General features: G+C 55.6%; 1 protein-coding gene across 6 annotated transcripts in view; it reads left to right on the top strand.

Annotated features, from left to right (window-relative positions):
- The first annotated feature begins 2,985 nt into the window (after positions 1–2,985).
- WDR1 (WD repeat domain 1) overlaps positions 2,986–21,245 on the top strand; it is a 40,164-nt gene continuing 21,904 nt past the window's right edge. For 4 of the 6 annotated variants that reach the window (XM_089911664.1, XM_089911663.1, XM_089911661.1 and 1 more), the window contains exons 1-5: positions 3,217–3,539; positions 3,677–3,798; positions 13,867–13,957; positions 18,492–18,639; positions 19,833–20,013. In XM_089911664.1, coding sequence (XP_089767790.1) covers positions 3,239–3,539; positions 3,677–3,798; positions 13,867–13,957; positions 18,492–18,639; positions 19,833–20,013 — 843 coding nt within the window. In that variant the 5' untranslated portion in view covers positions 3,217–3,238. The other 2 variants (XM_089911665.1, XM_089911666.1) reach the window with 2 other exon arrangements.

Genomic DNA, 21,245 nt, shown 5'->3' with positions numbered 1-21,245 from the left:
AAACCAAAGGGGGCAAAGGTAAAGCCTCTTCATACACACATCTAGAGCCAGACTAAAGGTTTCCTCCGAGTTACCCAATTCAGGTAACTGCAACCAGTTTCCCCAAAGGCAGCCTAGGAGTTTTCCTGGAGAAAGACTTAAGGAGTTGCCCCAAAGTGCATGTTTTGAAGAGACTATTTTGCGTGCTTTGGAATTCAGTGCAAAGTCATGTGATGCTCTTGGCTCATTCTCTCCAGGATGAGAATCAGCAGCTTCCTTTAGCTTGTCTGGTAGGCCCTTCACTCAGTATTGGAAAAACATGGTCCCCGTTCTCATGATGTTTACAGCGGAGGCAGGGGTAAGCAAGCTGGATTAATCCAGCAGGCACAGCAACAAATGTTAAATGCTGCTTACACACAGTTTAAGAATTCAGTTGAATGGACTATGGCCTTAAACTGGGGTGTCAGGGAAGGCCCGGAAACAGGTGCAGTAGCCCCAAGGCAGGCGCTGTGCCAGTGGCAGGGCTGAAAGACTCGGTGAAAGAGCAGCTTGAGAGCCAGGCTAGATCAGATTTGGTGAAGGATTGAATGTGCGGGTGAGAATGGGTGGATGAGGTTTCTGACCAGTGCAGCTAGAGAGATGGGGTCACTGGTCAATGCAGGAAGGGACCCCCCCCCAAAGGAGTCCAGTCTCATTCGCTTTGGTTTGGTCCTAGGCGGCTTCTCTGGGACATTCCCGACGTGCCAGAAGGCAGTTTCAGAAGTGAGGGTCTCAAAAGTGGCTGGACTGACACAGCAGTGAGTCACCAGAGTACAGTCATTTCAGGGTCCCCACTGGAGGCCAAGGTCACATTGTTAGGTGGTTGTATTAAAGGCGTGGGTGAGGAGGAGAAACCGAGGAGAGCTGGAAACAGCTAGCCACAGCTCAAGTATCAGAGCCCTTACAGCTGAAACAACCAGACCAGGATCACCCCAGAGAAGAGCACCCTGCATCCCTCTTCCTTCCAACTGCGGCAACTCCCTGCCAAGTCACAAGTCACACTGTCTGCGACTTATGTTTTATAAAGGCCAGCATCCCCACCGCACCCAAACTTTTCTCAAGCCCCCAGACCAACCTAATTTACTTGTAAGCTAAAAGAGCCATAGAGCCTAGTATCCTGCCAGGGGTTTGGAACTTAATTCTAAGTAAGTTTGCTTTATAGTCTCATTTTCACCAAGTCCAATGAGGCTTTACCTACATGCATAAGGGCTTGAGGCTGAGGCCTGAGTTTTACTTTCAAGTCAGTCCTTGCATTACATAGATGCCCTAGGGATGAACTTAAGTTACCACACCTGCTCTTAACCCAGTCCCAATAAGGGTAATAATTAAATCCTGGTTTCTCAGAATTAATTACAGCTCCCACCTGTAGAACACTTGTTTCTCATTTCTGCTTTAGAAATCTCACCCTTATGTACAAAGACACAACATTTCTAGGATCCTTCAATTCACAAAACTACCTTCCCATCTACCCTGTGCCAGGGACACACTCCCGACAAGAATAGGGAACAGAGAATCAGGAATGCACTTGCAAGGGCTGGAAGGTTGCAGTTCAAAATAAGGTGGTCAGGGTAGGGGACTTTCACTGAAAAAAAAAAAATGACGCGAGCAGAGCATTTAAGTACTTTTCAGAGTAATTCCAGGTAGCGAACAGAGGTGGGGGAGACCCCGCAGGTGCAAGGGCAAGCCTGGGGCATTCCTAGGGTACCAAGGAAGCTGGGGTGCTGCAGAAAGCAAGGGGGAGCAGAGCTGAAGGCGAAGGAGAGTACGATGGAGTCTCATGGAACGCATCACACAGGGCCCAGTAGGCCATGTTAATCCCTTAGGCTTGAATTTTGAGATTCCAAGCACCTACAAGTTTTAAACTGAGGAACATATTTTATCCTCAATTTTGAAACCAACAGGCTGCAGTCGGGAGAGCAGACAGGTGAAGGTCGGGGAGCAAAAGCCAAGAGACCAGATAGGAAACACCTGAGTTAACCCAAGTAAGACTTCAGGGCTCTGCAGGCCTATTAAGTGGAGGACGCAAAAAATGAACCTGGATGGTTTGAAAGTAGAGCGAACAGGATTTCCCAGTGGATTAGATAAAGTCAAGGATCACCCCGAGGTTTTCTAGTTTGGGCTTCAGGCCCTTTAGCATATTCTCACATTTACCCTCCTCCCCCCCAATTCCAATGGAAAGACAGCCCCCAGCCCCTGCTGAAAGGTGAGGTTCAAAGTATTAATAACACCTCAGAACCCTTGCTTCTCCCCTCGCAACGAGCCGCTGCCTCGATCTTACAAGTGGAAGCTCCCTTTCCCTTCTGCTTTCATTAGAAAATGAGCTCTAGTTTTTTCTTCGAACGTACATCTCCTTTGCTCTATGGCTTCCTAGCTTTCTAAAAGGAAGTATTGCGAGAGCCCGTCCCTGCAAGATACATCTCTAAAGTTCCTCCTGCCAGCTGCTTTTTTCGAGGAAGGGCGACTCCCAGTTAGTCTCGCTTTAAAAAGAAAGCAAGAAAAAGCACTCTCCTATGTTTACAAATCCCAAGCTGGCGCCTCACAGCTTCTGCAAACAGCAGGCGCCCACCCGGCCGGAAGGCTGGCGGCTCGGGAACGCCCGCTACGCAAACACAGGCAGGAAAAAGGCTTCGCCGGAGCGCTCCGCTGCTTTCAGCGTCCGCAAAACTTCAGCAAGAAGCAACCTCGAGTATCCCAACCTTCCGCCCACCCTTCCCCAGCGACCCCCACCCTCACAAACCTCGCCCACCAGCTCCCAAGAGCATTCTGACGCCCAGCGCGGCTGGCCCCGCCCTTTCACAGGGCCTCGAGTGACGTCACTTCCGGGGCGGGTTGGCTGGGGGGCGGGGCCCGCGCGGGGGGAGGGGCGCGGCCAGGTCCGCGCAGGCTCGCCGGGGCCGCAGCCTCCGAGCTGAGCGCTTGACTATATATGGTCAAAGCTGGGGGCGAGCCGCGCGCGGGGCCGCGCTTCCGGGTTCGGCGCGTCCTCAGCGGCAGCGCGCAGGGCAGGGCGCGAGCCGGCCTCGGAGACCCGGCCTCGGACCGCCCCCTCCGCGCACCGCACGCCCGGCGCCGCCTTTCGGCCCCTGTCCCCGGCTCGGCCTCGGCCCCGTCTGATTCTCGGCGCGCGCGGCCCCGGAGGCTCTCGGCGAGCGCTGCGCGGTAACAAGTGGGCAAGGATGCCATACGAGATCAGTAAGTGCGGCGGCCCGGTGCCCCCAGGATGGGCTCTGGCCCTGCCTGGCCCCCTCGGCCATCGGCGGGGCGCGAGGAGCTGGCGGCCCGGAGGGGTCCCCGGGGCGCGGGGGAGGGGTGCGGGCGCAAGCCGGTGAGCGACCCGCCGCCCTCGGGGGCACCGCGCGGTGATCCCCGGACAGGGGGACGCCCCAAAGTTGGCGATGCGGTCGGAGCCCCGCAGAGCCCCCGCATCCTTGAAGGGCCTGGTGGAGAGCGCGGACCAGGAAGTCGCGCCGTCCCCTGCGCTTCTTCAAAGTGGCGACCGCCCCTCCGGGTGGAGGCAACAGGTGACCGGCTGAGACCGGCCCAGGGCCCCTCTCCTTTTCCCCCTCCCCTCCCCTCTCCTGCGCTCTGTCCTCAGCCCGGCGGGGGGCCGAGGCAGGGGCTGCCCCTCATGTGCCCTGCTGCGTTTGTGTCTCTGCAGAGAAGGTGTTCGCCAGCCTCCCCCAGGTGGAGAGGGGTGTCTCCAAAATCATCGGCGGCGACCCCAGGGGCAACAATTTTCTTTACACCAATGGAAAGTGCGTCATCCTAAGGAACATCGACGTGAGTACCTATCCGCTTACCCCACCAGGCGCTAGTTCCTTCCCTGAGCGCAGCTCCTGGGTGAATTCTTCCCCTTCCACCACCTCACCGGCTGCTCAGCGGCCTGGGGAGAGGACGCCACGCCCCCTCAGCCTTGGGAAGACACCTAGGAAGCCCAGGAAGACACCTTCAAATTTATACAGGCCCAATTCTCTTTCTTCGTGGGGAAGCTGAGGCTCAGATTAGTTCAGTTCAAGAGAAGAAGGGCTCTGGGTTCGAGGGGTGGGACCTTGACCTTGGGGTGGTTGGTGACTTGGCCTCGCTGAGTCCCAGTTTTCTCATCTGTAAAATGGAGGTGATGAGATGAGGCTCCCCTCCACTTCCCCCGTCTGCCTGGGCCCCCTGAGTGAGACGCTACATCCCTCCAGCCCAGCATGCCTGGCAGACACCCAGCACTGGTTAAATGGCACTCGTGTGTAATCATTTCACATCCAGGGTCCCCCCAGTGTGGCAGAGCCCGGACTCACAGCCAGGCCTCTGCATTTCAGCCTGATCTTCCACCTACAAATCTGAGCCCCAGTGCAAAATCGGGAACCAGTGTTTTCCCATGAATCACCTGCATGGGCATCCTGTACCCAGGCTGAGAATTTTTCTAGAGCCCACTCCTTGGGAAATCCTGGAGATTTTCCATTACTGCTCTGTAATCATTGAAATGACCTAGTCTGCCGGTCAGTCTCCCGGCTGCTGGGACGGCACGCAGAAATCTTTCTTCTGCCTGCCTCAGCTGAGTGGTGGGGTGGGGTATGGAAGCCAGAGGTACCAACATGACCATTTGGGGGTGTATGGGGGGGTTTCTCTTGAGCTTGGGGTGGGGCCTTGTGCACAGTTTGTAGGTGGGTGATTTTGATTGGCGATGCCCCCAAGGGATGTCACCTTAAATTCACATGTGTTGTGCATGATTACCCTTGGGGGTTTGGAACTGTCGCTTCTGAGATGCCCGTGTTCTCAGGAACCTCAGGGCTGGCTGAGAGAATGAAGGGGCTCTGTGGACCTTGGTTTCCTTGTCTGTGAGAGGAGAGGCCCCCGTGTGGAATGAGGTACTTCTGGCTCTGCCCCCATCTCTCTGGTCAAGCCAAGCAGTCTGCTGGGAGACAGAGCTCCATTTGGCAGTTCTCCCTTGCCCAGGATGGCTGAGCATCTCGCTGAAGGGGGGTGGGTGGGTGTGAATGTGCCTTGAAGGTGCTAACAGCTCCTCTTCTAGATATGGATTCCTAGAAAGTGTATCCCGCCTTGCTCAGAACTGGGGGAAACATCACCAAGGACTTAGATCATAAAGATCTGGAGGTCTCCAGAGAGGTCCTGAGATATTGAGAAAATAAAAGTTGAGATGGCCCTTAGTAGATAGATACTCACTTGTAGTTTGTCAAATAAAATGGGCGAAAGCATTCGTAGGGATACAGTACTGTGGAATGAATGCTTGGGTTTGTCCCTAACAAGTCACACACACATCGTGGCAGGCTACACTCACTTCCAGATGGGAGACCTCACCTGAAGACCTACTGTGTGTCTGGTACCATGAAAGGTTCTTAACCTTCAGCATCTCCTTTATACCCTGCCCCGCCTGCAGTAGACCCATTGCTCAGAACTGGGGTCAGGCTCCGTGAGGTGAAGGTAGCCAGTAAAGGGAGCTGCTTCCAGTGGAGAAGCTGTTTACAGCCACAGACAAGCACCCTCTTTGCAGGAGGCATTCCCTGACTTGTGGAACCCATTCTGCTTGTTCTTCTGAGCTTTCTATTCTTATCAGTACTCCAGAGTTTACCATTCTCTTTTGAGGGCGTACCTGCTTTCCTTTCCCATCTATTTGTAAGTTTCTACAGGGCCAGCACTGGGATGCTGATGTGTTCCTTCCTCTCTGTTCTGGACATACATCAGGCATTTAGGCTTTTGTTCAATGGGGGTGGGCCACTGGTACTTGAGTAAAGGTGGGTACATTTTTAATTAGGGCAGAGTACCCCTGGGAAAAAGACATGAATCTAATGAACATTCCGGAAATAGGAAGGAAGGTGATCTGGTTGGAATACAGGCTCAGAGTAGAGAAGAGACATGAAAGGGAGGAGGGGACCAGATCGTGGAATGTCCAACAGATGTCTGATTGGCAGCTCATACTTAATGTCCCCAAACCATATTTGGGTTTCCCATGTGTCTGTCCCCAGAACAGCGATGCCACTCCCCAGCTGGTCAGGCCCCAACCTTGGACTTCTCTTTAGTTCCCCCTTCAATGCCGTATTTAGTTCTTCAGTGAATCCTATTGACTCTACATTCAAAGACTTAAGATTCTGACAGAACTACTCATCCAAGCTACCATGCTCTCTCGCCTGGATTGCAAAAACAAAAGGCCAAACTGGTCTTCCACCCTGGCCCTCCTCTAGTCTGCTCTCAGCACCACGGCTGGGCCAGTTATATTAAAATATGAGATCAAGTTGCTCCTTTGCTCTCCCCGACCCACCGAGGCTCATAGGGCCTTGCTGTCCAGCCTTGCACCTTTGATCTCACCTCACTGCTCACCTTCTCCCGCGGGCTCCAGGCATCCCGGCTTCTGTGCTCTCCCTGGAGCACGCTCCATATGGGTCTCAGGACACGGGCATTGCTGTGCCCTTTGGATATTCTTTCTTCAGATAGCTGCATGGCTCGCTCCCTGTCTTGCTTTATGTTTCTGTTTAGATGCTGCCATGTGGCAGGGGCCCCTCCTAAATAGCGCTCCCATCCTGGCCTTCTCTGCCCTTTGGTACTAATGGTGCATTGGGAGCCAGCCAGCGAGCAGCTACCCTAACCTGCTATGTCCTGCCCTAGCACAGTACCTGGCATGTAGTGGGTGCTCAGTAAGTCATTTATTGATTGAAAGGCCTTGAAAGCCAGGCTGTGTCGTGGAGATAATAGGCAGCCACTAAAGGTTTTACTGCATGGAAGTAAGAAAGGCTTAGCCTGGTTCAGGCTGCTGGACCTAAATTGTGTGGCATCCACCTTTATTAACACCAGGCAGGTATCAGACCCTTGCTGACCTTCCACTTGGAGCCACGGCTGTCATTCACTTTATTTCCTTGAAAGTTGTTTTGTGAACCCAGCATAACGGCACTTCTTAAGCTGGTAGAAAAGAGTGTTTCTTATCTATTTTCTTTCAACACATCTGATTGCCACACCTTGGAGAGGAAATTCTCCACAGTTAAAAGCACGCAGTGATGTGGCCGTTCAGAAAGGAGTATTCCAGAAGGAGGGAACCTGATACATTCTTAACTCTAGGCCTGCATCACCTAGATGTAGTCTGGGAAGGTTCCTCCCAGTGGCTATGAAGGAGCCTGTTCATATTCTGAACCGCCCAGGATCACTTCCCTGTAAAACAGCTTTGGCAAGTGAGCCTCCCGGCAGAGGCCCCTCCACTGCCAGAAGCAGCCAGCAGATTTGCTACAAGGGCAAGTTTGGGGCTTGCTTTTTTAAATACCCAGTCCCTAAATTCCAGAACTAATATATATATTTTATACACACACACACACACACACACACACGTGTATACATACACATGTGTGTGTGTATATATATATTTGGAAAAAATGATTTATATAAAGTTAAACTCCAGGGAGCGCAGTGTTTGTAGCAGTTTGACGTTGCTCTGCTTCCAGTCACAGGATCAGTGGGCTCATCTCGTTGAACAGAGTATAGACCAGGTTGGGAGGTGTTGAACTCGAGTGCTGAGTTTCACGCAGAATGATCTGCTGCCAGTCATGTGCAGAAGGGCCCCTTGTGCGTCCCCTTCAGGTGGGGGAGAAGGACTGACCTCGTCCCTTCTGTCCCATTGCACGTGCCTCCGAGTCCCTGCCACGTGCCCAGGATGGCCGCCGCCCCGCGGGGAGCGCAGACACAGAAGACCCGCCTGCGCGGAGCTCGCTGCCTCGGGTGGGAGTGAAACGGGCCCCCGGGTGACAGGAGGAAGTGGCGTGTTTGATTACCGCCTGGACAGAAAGCCAGCAGGCAGCACACGTGTGGGATCCAGGGCAAGGAGAGCACTGAGGAAACGGGCTCCGAGAAGGCCCCGGAGCCGAGTGGAGCCCGAGTGGTGGGGACGTGCCTCACTGGCTCCCAGGCCAGTGGCCCTCAGGTGCTTTGGATGTGACATCAGTGTCACTCCCTCCCCTGCCCATTGCCAGTCGTGGTGCGGCCCCCCACGTGTCAGCTGGCTCCGGGTGGGCACTTCCATTTCTCTCTCCTCCACCCTTCCCCCTCCACCTCCTTTACTTGAGCCCGAGTTAATCCTGTTACAAGTATTTATAAGCACCTGCTTTGTAGTGAAGCCCCTGCCTAGTTCTGGAGACACCCCAGCAAAAGCCTGTCCTCACGGAGCTTGCAGTCTCCCAGGGAAACCGACACTCAGACGGGACTGATGCTGAGAGGAGGAGATGTGCCGTGAGGACTTCTGAGCAGCTGGGGGCCCGGGAAGGGACCAGTCAGTGGAGAGGGGGTGGCGAGAGGGCCCCGCACAGGTTGTGGAGTTTTGTGGCTGGAGTACTGGGGTTGGGGGGAGCGACAGGCAGGCAGGAGAGGGTGCGGGGCTCTGGTGCTGTGGGCCGGGTGGCTCTGAGACAGCCCGGCCCTGACCGGAGGCCACCAGAACCTTGAAAAGTTTCAGCAGATAAGCAGTGGGGTAGAGAACTGGTTCTGTATCTAAGATGTGAGGCGGGAGGGAGACCGGTTAGGAAGCTGCTCAAAGATTAAGGCATCATCAGCTGGTTCATCCGATCCTCGGTCTTGGTGTTGCCCACACACATTCCATCTTGCCGAGCCCTGACCGCAGCCACAGTGCCCAGGATTAAGTCAGTGGTTCTCAGTGAAGCGGTTTCGCCCCCGCTTCCACCCTGCTAAGGGATGCTTGGCAATGTCTGAAGACATTTTTGTGCTACTGGTATCTAGTGGGTAGAGGCCAGGGTGTTGCCAAACATCCCACCATGCACAGGGCTGTCCTGCAGCCTAAAGTGTCAGCAGGGGGGATTGAAGAACCCCAGTAGGTAACATTCTAATGCACCAGGTTAGCGCTTTAAAAGAAGTGTGTTCTGAGTGCTTTGGGAGCAAGAGGGAAGGACCAGCTGTGCCACAGAGCCGCAGGGAAGGCTTCTGGAGAAAGGGCACTTTTGAGTTGGGTTTTGGAGGGTGAGTAAGAGTTCTCCAGGAAGGGCATTGAGACAGCAGAGATGGGGGCAGTCTAGACAGGGAGTACAAGTGCATGGAGGTTGAAGAAGTGGTGAATCAGACCTGGGCCCTGCCCTCTGTGGGAAGCTTTGTGGATATAAGAATGACGTGTAGTCCAAGGAAGAAAGTACTAAGGGCAGTGGGGAGGGAGGTTAGGGAAGGTAGTGTGAGCTATCTGGGCTGGGAGAGATATTTCCAGCTTGGAGCATCAGAGAAGGCTTCTTGGAGGAGGTAACCTTTGCTTGAGGTTAAAAGATAATTAGGAGAAGGTTATCTGGGACCGGGAAGTAGGGAAGATATTCCAGACTGAGGCAGATAAAGGGAAGAGTCACAGCTAGCGATCTGATAGAGGAGGGAGAGGGCGGAATGGGAAACGGACTTTGGACCGTAGGTCCAGACGTATGGCTGCGTTCCTCTGGGTGAGAGGGAGCCTTGACGGTTGAGCAGGGCAGGCTGATCGCACTGTGTATGAGGTCACTGGTTCACTGCTGGACCCTGGGCCAGCCCAGAGGAGGTGCAGGTGCGGGGAGTTCTTTGGAGGAGTGAATGTACAATGCTTGGTGTGTTCTCACCACCTTCTGAGGCACTGTGGTCGGGCTGAGCCTCTGGATTCGGACCTGCAGGTCTGGAAGCGCAGAGGTTTGTGGAGCTGCCTGGCAGCCGGGTCGCTCTGTAGTCATTCGAGTTGAGCCCTCGTCGCCAGTGAGCAGAGGGCCCTGCAAGTTGTGTTTGCTGCACAGGTCCCACCACCAGCGCCTGCTTTTAGGAACTGGCTGTGTGTTTAGAAAGCCAGTGCTCTGGAAACTTAATCCTCCCGAAGGTCGTGCTCACTTTGCCTGGTTTGGAGGAGGCCCAGGTCCTTCTCTGGAGGCCTCCGCAGTGCTGTGTGCCGCAGCTTCAGTGGTTGGGCGGCCTTCCCGATCCGTGACATGTCCATTGGGTTCACAGGGGGCCGGGTGTGCCGTGGCAAGCCGCCATGTGCTGTGGCCGGAGCCACCCCTTAACCTTACCTGTAAAGTGCGGTGGTGACCTCTGACCTCAGCACCTGAGCCTCAGGACAAAGGAACGTGAGAGAGCCTTGAGGGGCTCTTTTACTGACTTCCCCCCTGTGTTGTGGAAAGGTGTGGGGGGAGATTGCTTAGCTTGCTGCTGGGCGGGGGCTCCGTGCACAGGTGGGAGGTGGGCGTGGCCTCCTCCTCCAAGGCACCTGCACTGCTGGGCCCTGAACCAGCCCTCTGCAATGAGGCGATCAGAGTTGGGACTTAGAGCCTGGCGGATCAATGGAAGGCAGAGGGGTCAGTTCGAACGACATTGTCAGGATATTGTCCCGGTTCCAGGAGGGGCAGGAAGAACTGGATGGAGTCTGGCTGGGGCAGAAAGACAAGGTGGGGTTGAGAGCTGTTGCAGAAGGTGGGACAGGGCTGGGGCAGGCCTGCGGGGTGGGGGGGTCACAGGTGGGGAGCAGGGCAGGGACAGTCCCAGGGTAGAGGGTGAGGGGCAAGGCTGAGGTGAGCCTGGGGTCTCGGTGAGATGACAGGAGGTTTTCACGGGCTCTGCCTGCCTCTACCCATATCTGCTAGGGACCCACGGGCCTCAAATGCCAGGGCTTCCTCCTGGTTTCTGCCTGAAGTCCCTTGTCCCCTGATGGGGGCAGGGCAGGAAGGAAGTCCCGGGGAGGGGCACGCCAGCCTTGCACCCTCTGGCAGGGCAGAAAACCCAGCCCCGCTCTGAAGGTCTTCCCGTGGCTCCTGGAGTTGGCTTCCTTCCCTTCCTGTCTCATTCCCCGTTCCCGAGTGCTTCCCCAGATAAACTGCACACCCCAAATCCTGTTCTCCCTGGAGACCGTGGAGGGGTAGGGGAAGAACTGCTGCCCACCCTGAGTGTCTGAGTCCTGACCCTGCTGGTCTGTGATGAGCCTGGCCTGCAGTGGACACGTTGGGCACAGGGAGGCATCATCTTTGGCTCAAGTAGCTGGCCTCCCTGTGTGCGGAGCAGCAGGGAGGGGTTGCTGCTGGTCGGATGTATTATGTTCTTTATGTTCAGCCTGGAGAACTTGCCCCCAGTTGTATTGGGAATACGGATGAGGTGCTGTCTCATCCAGCCCAGAGCCTGCTAGGAGGCCGAGCCTGCTTGGGATGACCCTGGGGTTTCACTCACCCTGACCATTTAGGGGCAGGACTTTTAGGGGCAGAACTTCCTCCCAGAGCAGCTGCTTACTCATCTTCCACCAGCCACCCACTCACTCTCTAAGGGCAATGCCAGGCTGTACATCCAGCATGGGCATTGCCCTCGGGGGGATGGCTTTCCCATCCGTAGTGCCCACATGTGGGTGTGAGAGTCCTCGGTCAGCCTCGAAATGGACAACTGAACAAGAGCCCTTGTGGCGGCCTGGCCACAGACCGCTTTTGCCAGCTTCTCTGTGAGGGAAGTTGTCTCCGTTAGAATGTTTGGGTACAAAGGACTAACCTGGGCAGGGACAGGTTGGGTTAGACGGACGTTTAATGGATCCTGGGGGTCATCATTTTATTGAGGCGTAATTTAGGTACAATAAAATCCATCCGTTTTAAGTGCACAACTTGAGTTTTGACAAACTGATACTGTCCCATCACCACCGCCATGATCATGGTACAGAACGTTCCAGTGACTCCCAAAAGCGCCCTCTTGCCCCTCACACTCTGTCGGCCTCTCCACCCTCCCCCCAGACCCTGGCAGCCCCGACCTGCTTTCTGTCACTGTGGGCTTACCTTTCCTAGACTTTGATCAGAAAGGAACCACGCAGTGTGTTCTCTTTTGCGTCCAGCTTTGTCACTTAGCGTAGGCTTTCGAGGCTCCTTCCTGTGGTTGAGGGTATTTAGCAGTTTGTTGCTCTCTGTTGGCCGAGTCGTGTTCCGCTGGATGAACAGTGCGGTTTGCTTCTCCAGGCACCTGTGGGTGGATGTTCGGGTTGTTTCCACTTGGGGGCTGTCACGAACCTTCAACCATGTGTGTCTTCTTGTGGACATGCGCTTTTCTCTTGGACAAATACCTAGGAGTGCGGTCGCTGCGTTTTTGTATAAGTGAATCTTCATAGATAACACGCTGGACTATTTTCTGGCTGTATCATTTTGCATTCCCATCAGCAATATCTAAGCATTCCAGACTGTACCCCACCCATCCTTGCCAAATTGGTGACATCAGTCTTAATTTATTGACTCTAGTGAGCATGTCATGGTTTCTCATTGTAGTTCTGATTTGCATTTCCCAGAAGGCTAACGACATTGAGCTCTTTTTCATGTGCCTGTTTGCCATTCAGAATATCTTTGGATGCCTGATATATTTCTAATTTCATTAAACAAATGTTTATTCTGCAATGGATTAATTTATGAACCACATACATACTGTATCATATAATGCTGAGTGTTAAGTCCTAGGGGGAAAAGGACTATGTAAACCTTTTTCCCCCAAAAAAACACTTATTGAGCATCTGTTATTTGCCAACTGCTGTGATGGCTAAAGAGATAAATGCACATGAAGCAGGTCAAAGAAAAGTTGGAGGAGAGGGGCAAGAAGGCCAGGGACTGGTATGTCATAACTGCCTTAGGGACGTGTGAACTGCTTTGCAAGCACAGGAGAGAGAAGCACAGGAGGCTTCGCGCAGATTTCTCCTCAGTTAGGCCTGATAAGTGGGTGTTGGCAGGCAGGGAGAGGCGTTGCTGGCGAGGGCATGGCATTTACAGAGACAGGGGGCTTACAGGAAAGGCAGGAGTGTGGTTGCCGGGGCTAGATCTTAGGGGGCGCTTCTCCGGGCTTACTCTGGTGGGATGGGGGGCGGGATCCAGTGGCCGGGAGGCTGAGAAGAGTCCAGGCCTCTGACCTTGTCGAGGGGCATAAGGAGGGGGTGAGGGGGGAGACAACGGGGTGGTCGTAGAGTTGGGGTCAGTTGGGGGTCAGGTTAGGTGTGCCTGCAGCAGCCTCCCTGGGACCCGATGTGTCCACAGCCTGTGGGAAGCTGCCTCTTTTCCACGGGCACTTGGCTCGTGGAAAGCTGTCAACGGGTATCAGGGGTTAGATGGCTGCATCTTTCTTCCCTCCTGGGAGAAGGCTCAGCTGTGGAGACAGATGGAGAGCATCTCACAGCACATGCTCCAGGTTTGCTGAGAACCGTTGGTTGTGTGTGCAGGGGTGGAGGGAGTGCCGTGATCTACTTAGAGTAAATTCTACGTTGAAACCTTACTGCTGGGTAGCAAAGGTGCTCCTGGTCCCAGACGCTGGCCCTGTTCTTGCTGCAGAGTCCAGCCAGCCTTGGATTTGTGCCACAAAAGGCAGTTTCCCAAACAAGGGATTTGGACGAGGAGAGGCTCCTGGCTGCCTGTCCCCCTCTGTTGCCGCACCTCCAGGCCAGAGGCTCTGGTTCAGGTCAGACACTGCCTGGCAGCCTGTGATAGAGTTGGTTCTGAACAGGGGAGACCCGCTTTGGGGGAACTGGACTCAGAGAAGGCAGCAGCAGCCGGCAGCTCCCCAGAGTGGGAGAAAATAAGAGTCATAGGTTTTTTTCTAATTTTTTCTAAGTTTCTAATGAAACTTGTATTTCCTGTATATATTTCACAAGTACATATTTGCTTGTACTCTGGCAAGGAAGGAAAAGCAGACAAAGGCAAGAAAATCACCTCGAATTTTATAAAAGAGTTAAAACTACCTAGAATTCTATCACCCAGGCAGGTAAGTATACTTCTGGGATTTTTTTTATGGAGGTTTTGACTTCAGTATTTGTGTGTGTGTGTGTTATTTTCCCACCCAAATCCATTAATCCAGAGAGTGGAAAGCAGTTTGCCTGCTTCTTGGTTCCCTGTGTTCATTCTGGTCTCCTCCCTGCAGAACCCGGCCATTGCTGACATCTACACGGAGCACGCCCACCAGGTGGTGGTGGCCAAGTACGCGCCCAGCGGATTCTACATCGCCTCTGGAGGTACCTGTCTGTCCTCGCGCATGGCTCCTTGGTCCGTGTGGTGTGCCGCCCCCCTCCCCCCAGTCCTGGGGCCAAGCTGGGCGCCTGGCTTGGGAGGGTGGGGGGTGGAAGAGGCAGGGAGGAAGAGGGAAGACCCTCCAGGATGGGGATGGCAGGTGGGGCGAACATGATGAGTTTCATTTGGGGCTGACAAGGAAAGGGTAAGCCAGCAAAAAGCCCCTTTCCAGAACTCTAGCTGTCCGTGTTCCAGCTGGTTCCAACTCGGAGGTCAGTGGAGATGCTCACGTGAGGTTGGCTGGAGGCCTCTGCGGGCAGCTGTACCGTGATGTATCGAAGCCCATTTTGTGTGTGTGTGTGTGTGTGTGTGTGTGTGTGTGTGTGTGTGTGTGTGTTTCTGACTTGTAGCTTTGTCTCATGTCACCTTTTGCTGTTCCGTTCTCTGTACCAAGCACACCGCCAGCCTCAGGCAAGCACTTGTTCCATTGGTGGTCAGGGCCTTGGCTCCATCCAGCCAGGCTTTTGTGTGGCTCAGTGGGAGGCTGGGCAAGAGGAGGGACATGAGCTCATCACATTGTAGGATGCTCTATTCACCCGATTCCTCGAGGCTGGTCTTTTACTATATACAGATGAGAAAGGGAGGCACACAAGTTAGCGTGGCTTACCACGAGTCTCCCATTCGTTCATTCGTTCATTCATACACTCAGCAGATGTTGGCTGTCTTGCCTGTGTCCAGCCTGGTCTCAGGCCCCATGAAGAGCCAGGTGGATGAGCTGATGTGGGCCTCGTCAGCCTCCCTGGAGAGTGACAGAAATGAGCAAATTGCTGAAAGAGCTAACGGCCGGTCGGGGAGGGCCGGGATCATACACCCCGCTGGCCGGTTGTCTACAGTGCCCTCACTCCTTGCATGGCAGGCAATGCAGACCTGTCCCGGAAGGGGCCGCCCCTCCTAGCTGTGCAGCCTTCCCTAAATAACTTACCTTCGTGGGCCTTAATTTTCTCTTCTGTAAACTGGGACTGTTAGTTCCTACCAGATCGGTTTGGGGAGGACCCGGTGCAGCAATGCATGTACAATGCCTGGGGCAGCCCTGGCACTGGTGGGCACCACAGGGGACTGTGGTGTCTGTCACTGAATGCCTGGACGCACCAGGCTGACGGCTAATGCTGGCCGCCCGGGGTTGTGTGTGAAGGGTTCGGCCAGGAGCTGGCACAAAGTGGTCACTTAATGATTTTTATGTTTAGACCTACTCTGACTCCATCTGTAAAACTTGCTCTAATTTACATCCTACGATTTACTCTAGCCCTGTGATTTCCCCGCCCTCCCCACCCCTGCCTGCCAGCAGAACTCCCCTTCATTTAAAGCGCCGTGATTTGGGCCTGGTGCCTTCTAAAACCGTGTCTTCTCAGGAGAGAAGTGTGCTTGGCACAGCTTCCCTGGCTGCTCTTTGAGCTGTGGCCCGGCTGCTGAATCACTCACGAGCGCAGGCCTGCCCTCCGGTCCCCAGGCAGGTAGTTTAACCAGACAGGAATCACGGTCTTCAAATGCTGGTGCAGAGACCGTTGCAAAGGACAGTCCACAGAAGTAAAGGCTCCATCTGACGTTTTCCTCTCGTACAAGCGCCCTGACTTGGTGGGGGAAGTGAGGGAGGTTGGGCTGCAGGCAGGCGTGGGCGGTGTATTTTATGTTTCTAGCGAGCTGGCCCTTTGAATGGAACAAAGACTACAAAACATTTACTGCAGAGATTAGGGCTCTGGGCTAAACATAAAAATAGTGTGGTGTGTAGGGTTTGGAGATGAGGTGCTGTGCCCTCTGGCTAAGTGGGTTACCCGGCACCCGGTGTGCCTGGGGTGGGGCTGGGGTCCCTGAGGGCAGGGGTCCCCGTACCTCGGGAACCCTTCAGTCACTCCCAGACCGGTTTCCAACCTCAGATCTGCGAGTCTTTAGATCCCTGTAAGTCTGGCTGGTCCACGTTCTGCAAGATGATCGGACCTTCTGGAAGGCCCGTGGGAGGAGCCCATGCCAGGGGCTGGACCCCCAGCTCTGAATGAGACGGCAGTCTGTGCCCTGGGGAACCCTGGGTCCTGTGTGATGTTCTCAGGGCAGAGCCATTCCAGGGCCCGATTTCCCTTTCTAGGGGATCTTCCCAGGCTGCGGGGTAGAGGCTCTCGTGGATAGGGTTCTCCGTGCCCTGAGAAGGATGTGAAGGTTGCTCAGGTGAGGCACGTGGGAGGAGAGACCAGGCCGCAGAGCCAGAGCAGGTGTGAGCAGAGGCCGCCCCCGCCGCTGCTGCCCCAGCAATGCTGGTGTGTGTTCCACACCAAGGCGGGGTGGGGGGCAGGCTCACCACGAACGGCCATTACCAGATGCAGCTTATTGTCCGGGAGGAGACCTGTTCCCAGTGGTGCAAGGAGGCCTTGTTGGAGGGAAGGAGCCCCTTCCCCGCTGTCACCGTCTGTCCCCTTGCACTGCGGTGCTTTTCTCCGTAGTCCTGTAAGTGCGTGGACGTGTGTGTGTGTGTGTGTGTGTGTGTGTCTGCCAGCAGATGCCTGGTCTGTGCTGCGCCCCCAGCACCTGGCACAGGGCCTGGTACCCAGGTGCACCTTGTCAGGGCCGCCCTCTTCGGATGGGGCCTGAGTGCCTGGTCTCCAAGCCCCACTGTCTGTTTCCAGCCCCAGCTGCTTCTGAAAAGAATCAAATGCATGAGTTGGGCCCATCAGAAGAGGCTGATGGTCCGGGCAGGGAGACAGTGGGAGAATGACTAGGATGCCTGGCCTGGAGGCGGGCTGGGCTGAGGGAGGTACAAGCGGGTTGCCCGTTGAGTTCAAGGGGTGGAGAGCGGCTCCCTGCTGTCTAGGGGTGGGGAGGGGAACAGGCTCGGCCTTGTGCCTACAGACACTGTGTTCTCCATGACTCCATGTAGCGCCCTGGGCTGACCTGAGCACGGGGACCACACAGCCCGGCGTGTGCGTGAATGTGAGCACACGCGTGAGTGTGTGTTTCCTTCCTGTACACACAGTGCTCCTTTTCTGACTCCGGCCTCTGCTCCTTCCTTTTCTTTCCCCGTTGGCCCATTTGTTCAGCCAAGGGACTTAACTGGCTCGGGTCAGCCTTGGAGCTCGCCTCGGGCAGCGTGCCAGGCAGTCTGGCTGGACCTCATCCAGAGACCAGGGCCCCCGGGACCCCCTCATTAGTGCTGTTCACAGGGAGGCTAGCGTCTCATCTGTGCCACGGCGGACGTGAGCCCCACGTGTTTGCCCACGGGGAGGGGTCTCCAGTGGCTTCTGCAGAGCCTTAGTTAATTCACTGACAGTCAGAACTAACTCTAACTCGTTGCAAGTGTCTGCGGTGTCCTGGGGGCTAGTCTAAGGCTTTATACGTGTTGACTCATTTTATCGTCACAGCAGCCCTCTGGTGGCATGTTATCCCCCCTCTTGTGGATGCAGTTGTAGGTGGTGTTTTAGGCCTACAGAGCCGTGTGGGGCAGGGGCCATGTCTGCAGCCGACGCCCACCGTCGACTGGACCCAAACAGAAGTTGAAAGCTGTTCCCACTGGAACAGCCTGTAGACCTTGCGTTCAGTGCTAAAGTGGCCAGGGGTCCTGGATACAACTCGAGCTTACATGCTGGGGGGAATTGGCCCAGACCTACGCGGGGCTGAGGTCTTAGCCTCAAGAGTTAGTTTAAAATGCTCCACTTTTCCTCCTTATTTGGGAAGTCAGTGCTCAGTTGGGAAGGGGCTGTGTCGGGGTTGGTGCTGGGATGGTGGTGGGGAGAGAAGGGGGTGTTACTTTATCACCGATCTGCTGCAAATGCTGCAGTGAGAACAGGCCTGGCGTCAAGTTCTGCCTGTAGCGAGACTCCTTCCAGCAGCCACCTGCTTGTCTCACAAGAGGGTCTCACTCATGGCTCAGCCATGAGTGGTGGGATGGTGCCTTGCTCTACCGAGTAGGGGCTGCCGATTGCCCAAGGCGGGGAAGGAGCTGGGAGGGGAATGGGGCCTGCAGACCCAGGTGGGGCCCCCGTGCGGGACCCAGCATGCCCCAGGCTGCCCAGCTGCACACACAGCAGTACCCTCGTTTGTACTGGTGACTGCAGCCCCTGCACGGGAGATGCAGTGTCACTAGTACTGTCATGTTTTACAAATGAAGATCTTTAGCTCCTGAGTGTCCCGGGGCCCGTATGCCAGTTAGGTAACCCTCCAAGGAAAGGAATACAGTCATATCCCAAGCTGCTTCCTGGGCGGCGGGGAGGAGGAGGGGTTGCCACCGTGCGTCCCTGGGCTTCCTGACACCCATGCGGGGCTTGAGATCCCTGTGATGCCTGGAGAAATGCAGAGACCCCCTGTTGGTCCTCACGGAGGCAGCAGGCTCTGATTGATGGTGGCTGGGTGTTGTTTATCTGATGAACCCACACGCCTTCTCCCAGCTACGCCCGGCCAGCTCCAAAACCCTGGGTGGTGCTGGGTGGCCATGCCTTGTGCCCACGTGGCCCCGGCACAGTGGTGAACGTGGCTCTCGCCGCCCTGTTGTGTCCGCAGATGTATCTGGGAAGCTGAGGGTCTGGGATACCACGCAGAAGGAGCACCTCTTGAAGTATGAGTATCAGCCTTTCGCTGGGAAGATCAAGGACATTGCTTGGACGGAAGACAGTAAGAGGATCGCAGTGGTCGGGGAAGGAAGGGAGAAGTGAGTCTGGCCTCGACCCCTCCTGCCTGTATCCCTTGCTTTGCTTTCTTTCCCGCACGCCCCCGGTGGGAGGGGTGCGTTGACGTCGGTGCAGCTTGGACTGGTGTGTGTTGAGCCCTGTGGGTGCTGGGCTTCCTTCAGGGTGGACTTCGGCAACACACGAGGGAAAACCACACGTAACCACGGGGAACTCCCAGGGTTTGTCTCTGGGCCCAGGCACCTTCTCTGATCTGATGTCCTTGGCCCTTCACCTCCCAGAACCCCAGCTGTCCTGCCCATGATCCAGGCAGCAGGAAGCAGGAAAGGGAGCAGGTGAAAGCGATGCAGCTCCTAAAAGTGTTATCGGGGTCCCTCCCAGCAGCAACGCCACAACCACACCTGCCGAGAGTGAGGCCGGATGTGTTCCCTAGTTGGGCACACCCCATGGCCACCTTACTGAGGAGGGAGGAGGGGGCGACAGGACGCTGGGTGGGCGGCCCCGGGGGGCAGCTGCACTCACGGAGCCAGTGACCAGCAGGGTCAGTACCGCAACCCAGGTGTCTTATTCCGAGTGCAGTCAGGGTTCCCTCCCCGGCACCTCTGCCGCCCTCAATCACTTGTACTTGTCAGACACATATCTTTGTTTCCCTTTCCTAGAGGCTCCTCGTAATGTGTGTTCTGATAGGTGTTCATTCTTCCATAGCTTTTCTTCAGGTCATTCCTGTTGGTCACAAATGGTAACCCAAACAATACATTTTCGTTGACTGTAGACTGCTGGCTGACAGCAAGGCAGCATCTCCGTTCTAGCAGGGGATGGTAACCAAAGTGTTTCCTGGTCCCCAGCCCAACCCCAACCCCCGCCATCCACTCCCCCGCCCCCCACCCCTTATTGAAACTGATGAAGCCTCGAGCTGTTCCCTGGCAGGTGCTTTTAAGGCACCTTCATGTGGGAGGCTCCTTGGGTCTGGCCATAAGACACAGACGTGCAGTCCCTTCCCAGAGGCACTTGGGACTGCTTCTGCTTGTTCTCCGATCCTTCAGACAAATCCTGGGTGCCGTCAATGTTGGCTCTTTTGGGGAGCGTGTATGAAGCACAGTTGTGAGCAGGGCTGCCCTGCCAGCACCACTGCCCTCTGACTGCTGGGGACACAACTGCCCGTGGTGACCTTCCCAGGACTGACTTTTCTCTCCTGTGACTCCCCTCCTGGGTAAAGGTTCGGAGCCGTCTTCCTGTGGGACAGTGGCTCTTCTGTGGGCGAGATCACGGGACACAACAAAGTCATCAACAGCGTGGACATCAAGCAGAGCCGGCCATACCGCCTGGTGACCGGCAGCGACGACAACTGCGCTGCATTCTTTGAGGGGCCACCATTCAAGTTCAAGTTCACAATTGGCGTGAGTGGGCTTCTCCGGAGGGTGGTTTTCCGGTGAACTTTATGGTTTGTATGTGAAGCCAGTGGAGTCTAGACCTGTTAGAAGCTGATGGCAGAAGGTCACGGGCGCCCAGCATTAATGCCAGGGTGGGGCGGGGGTCGCCCTGGGATGATGGGTGTATTTCTGGGTGGGGGTAAGCACAACTCTGATGCTGTGAGACCAGGCGAGCATCCTGGCCCGGAGGTGCCTTGTTAGAAAGGGGAGCCCAGGCCCAGCGGCAGCCTGCCCTCTAGTTGCACCAGCTTGAGATCCACTGAGCCACCAGAGTGGCAGAGGAGGTGGGCTTCCAGGGATGTCTGGTTTTGTTCCCTCCTGCACCTCCCCGGGAGAGATGATATGGGCAGGGTCACACCTGTAAAGTGACACAGGGTGAACAGAGTTAGGTGCTTTGCCTGTGGGTATGTGCTCTAAACGCCCCAGTGGAGTGACACAGGTTTTGGGTATAAATGGCTCGGGGCCTCAGTCCCAGCTCTGTACGTGCTCCCTGACTGAGGCAAGTGTCTGAACCCTCGAAGCCTCACCTTTCCCATCTGCAAGATGGGCGTGGAGACATGGACATGAGAGCATTTTAACCATGGATTTGATCTGTGCATAGGGCCCGCAGGCCCAGAGCGGCCCATGATGCTTGTTTCCTGACCTGGGGTCTGAGGCTGGAGCACAGAGGAAGGGCACCTGGCAGGGGATGGCCCTCAGGCCGGCGTCATGGCAGCCATGGTTCTGAACCTGCCCTCCCAGTTTGTCTTGTGAAAACACTTGAAAGGCAGCCAGCACCAGGGGTGGAGGTGGAAGTGACCGCGCTGAGCCGCAGCGCGGAGGATGTGCGGTGCTTTACGGCCAGCTCTTTTCCTCTGGAGGCGGCTGGGCTGCGGTTGGCCGAGGTCTGGGGATGTGTCTCGAATGTTACTGGCTGGCTGAGGAGTCCTGTTAACTTTGATGACAATGCAGTGAAGCCCAAAGAGCAGGCAGGGCGTGGCTGGGAATGCGGTGATGGTCCTCGGTGGGTCCCCAGGGGTGGTCCCTGGGGACAAGACTCGGGCCGTGGGCAGCATGTCCAGACACAGGTAGATCTCAGCTCAGTTGCAGAGGGGCTCTCCAGGTTACCTGTTTGTAGTAAAATGGGGTTGGATTCATCCCGGGGCCACCGAGTGGGGCCTGGCTGGCTTCTGCGCCCTGCAGGGCGGGCAGCCTGGAGT

The sequence above is a fragment of the Delphinapterus leucas genome, chromosome 5, assembly GCF_059928025.1.
Source record: "Delphinapterus leucas isolate spDelLeu-1000000601 "Yukka" chromosome 5, BTC_Dleu_Yukka2, whole genome shotgun sequence".
NCBI classification, from domain to species: domain Eukaryota; kingdom Metazoa; phylum Chordata; class Mammalia; order Artiodactyla; family Monodontidae; genus Delphinapterus; species Delphinapterus leucas.
The sequence above is the reverse complement of the archived record's forward strand: the minus strand, read 5'-3'. Positions and strand labels throughout refer to the sequence as shown.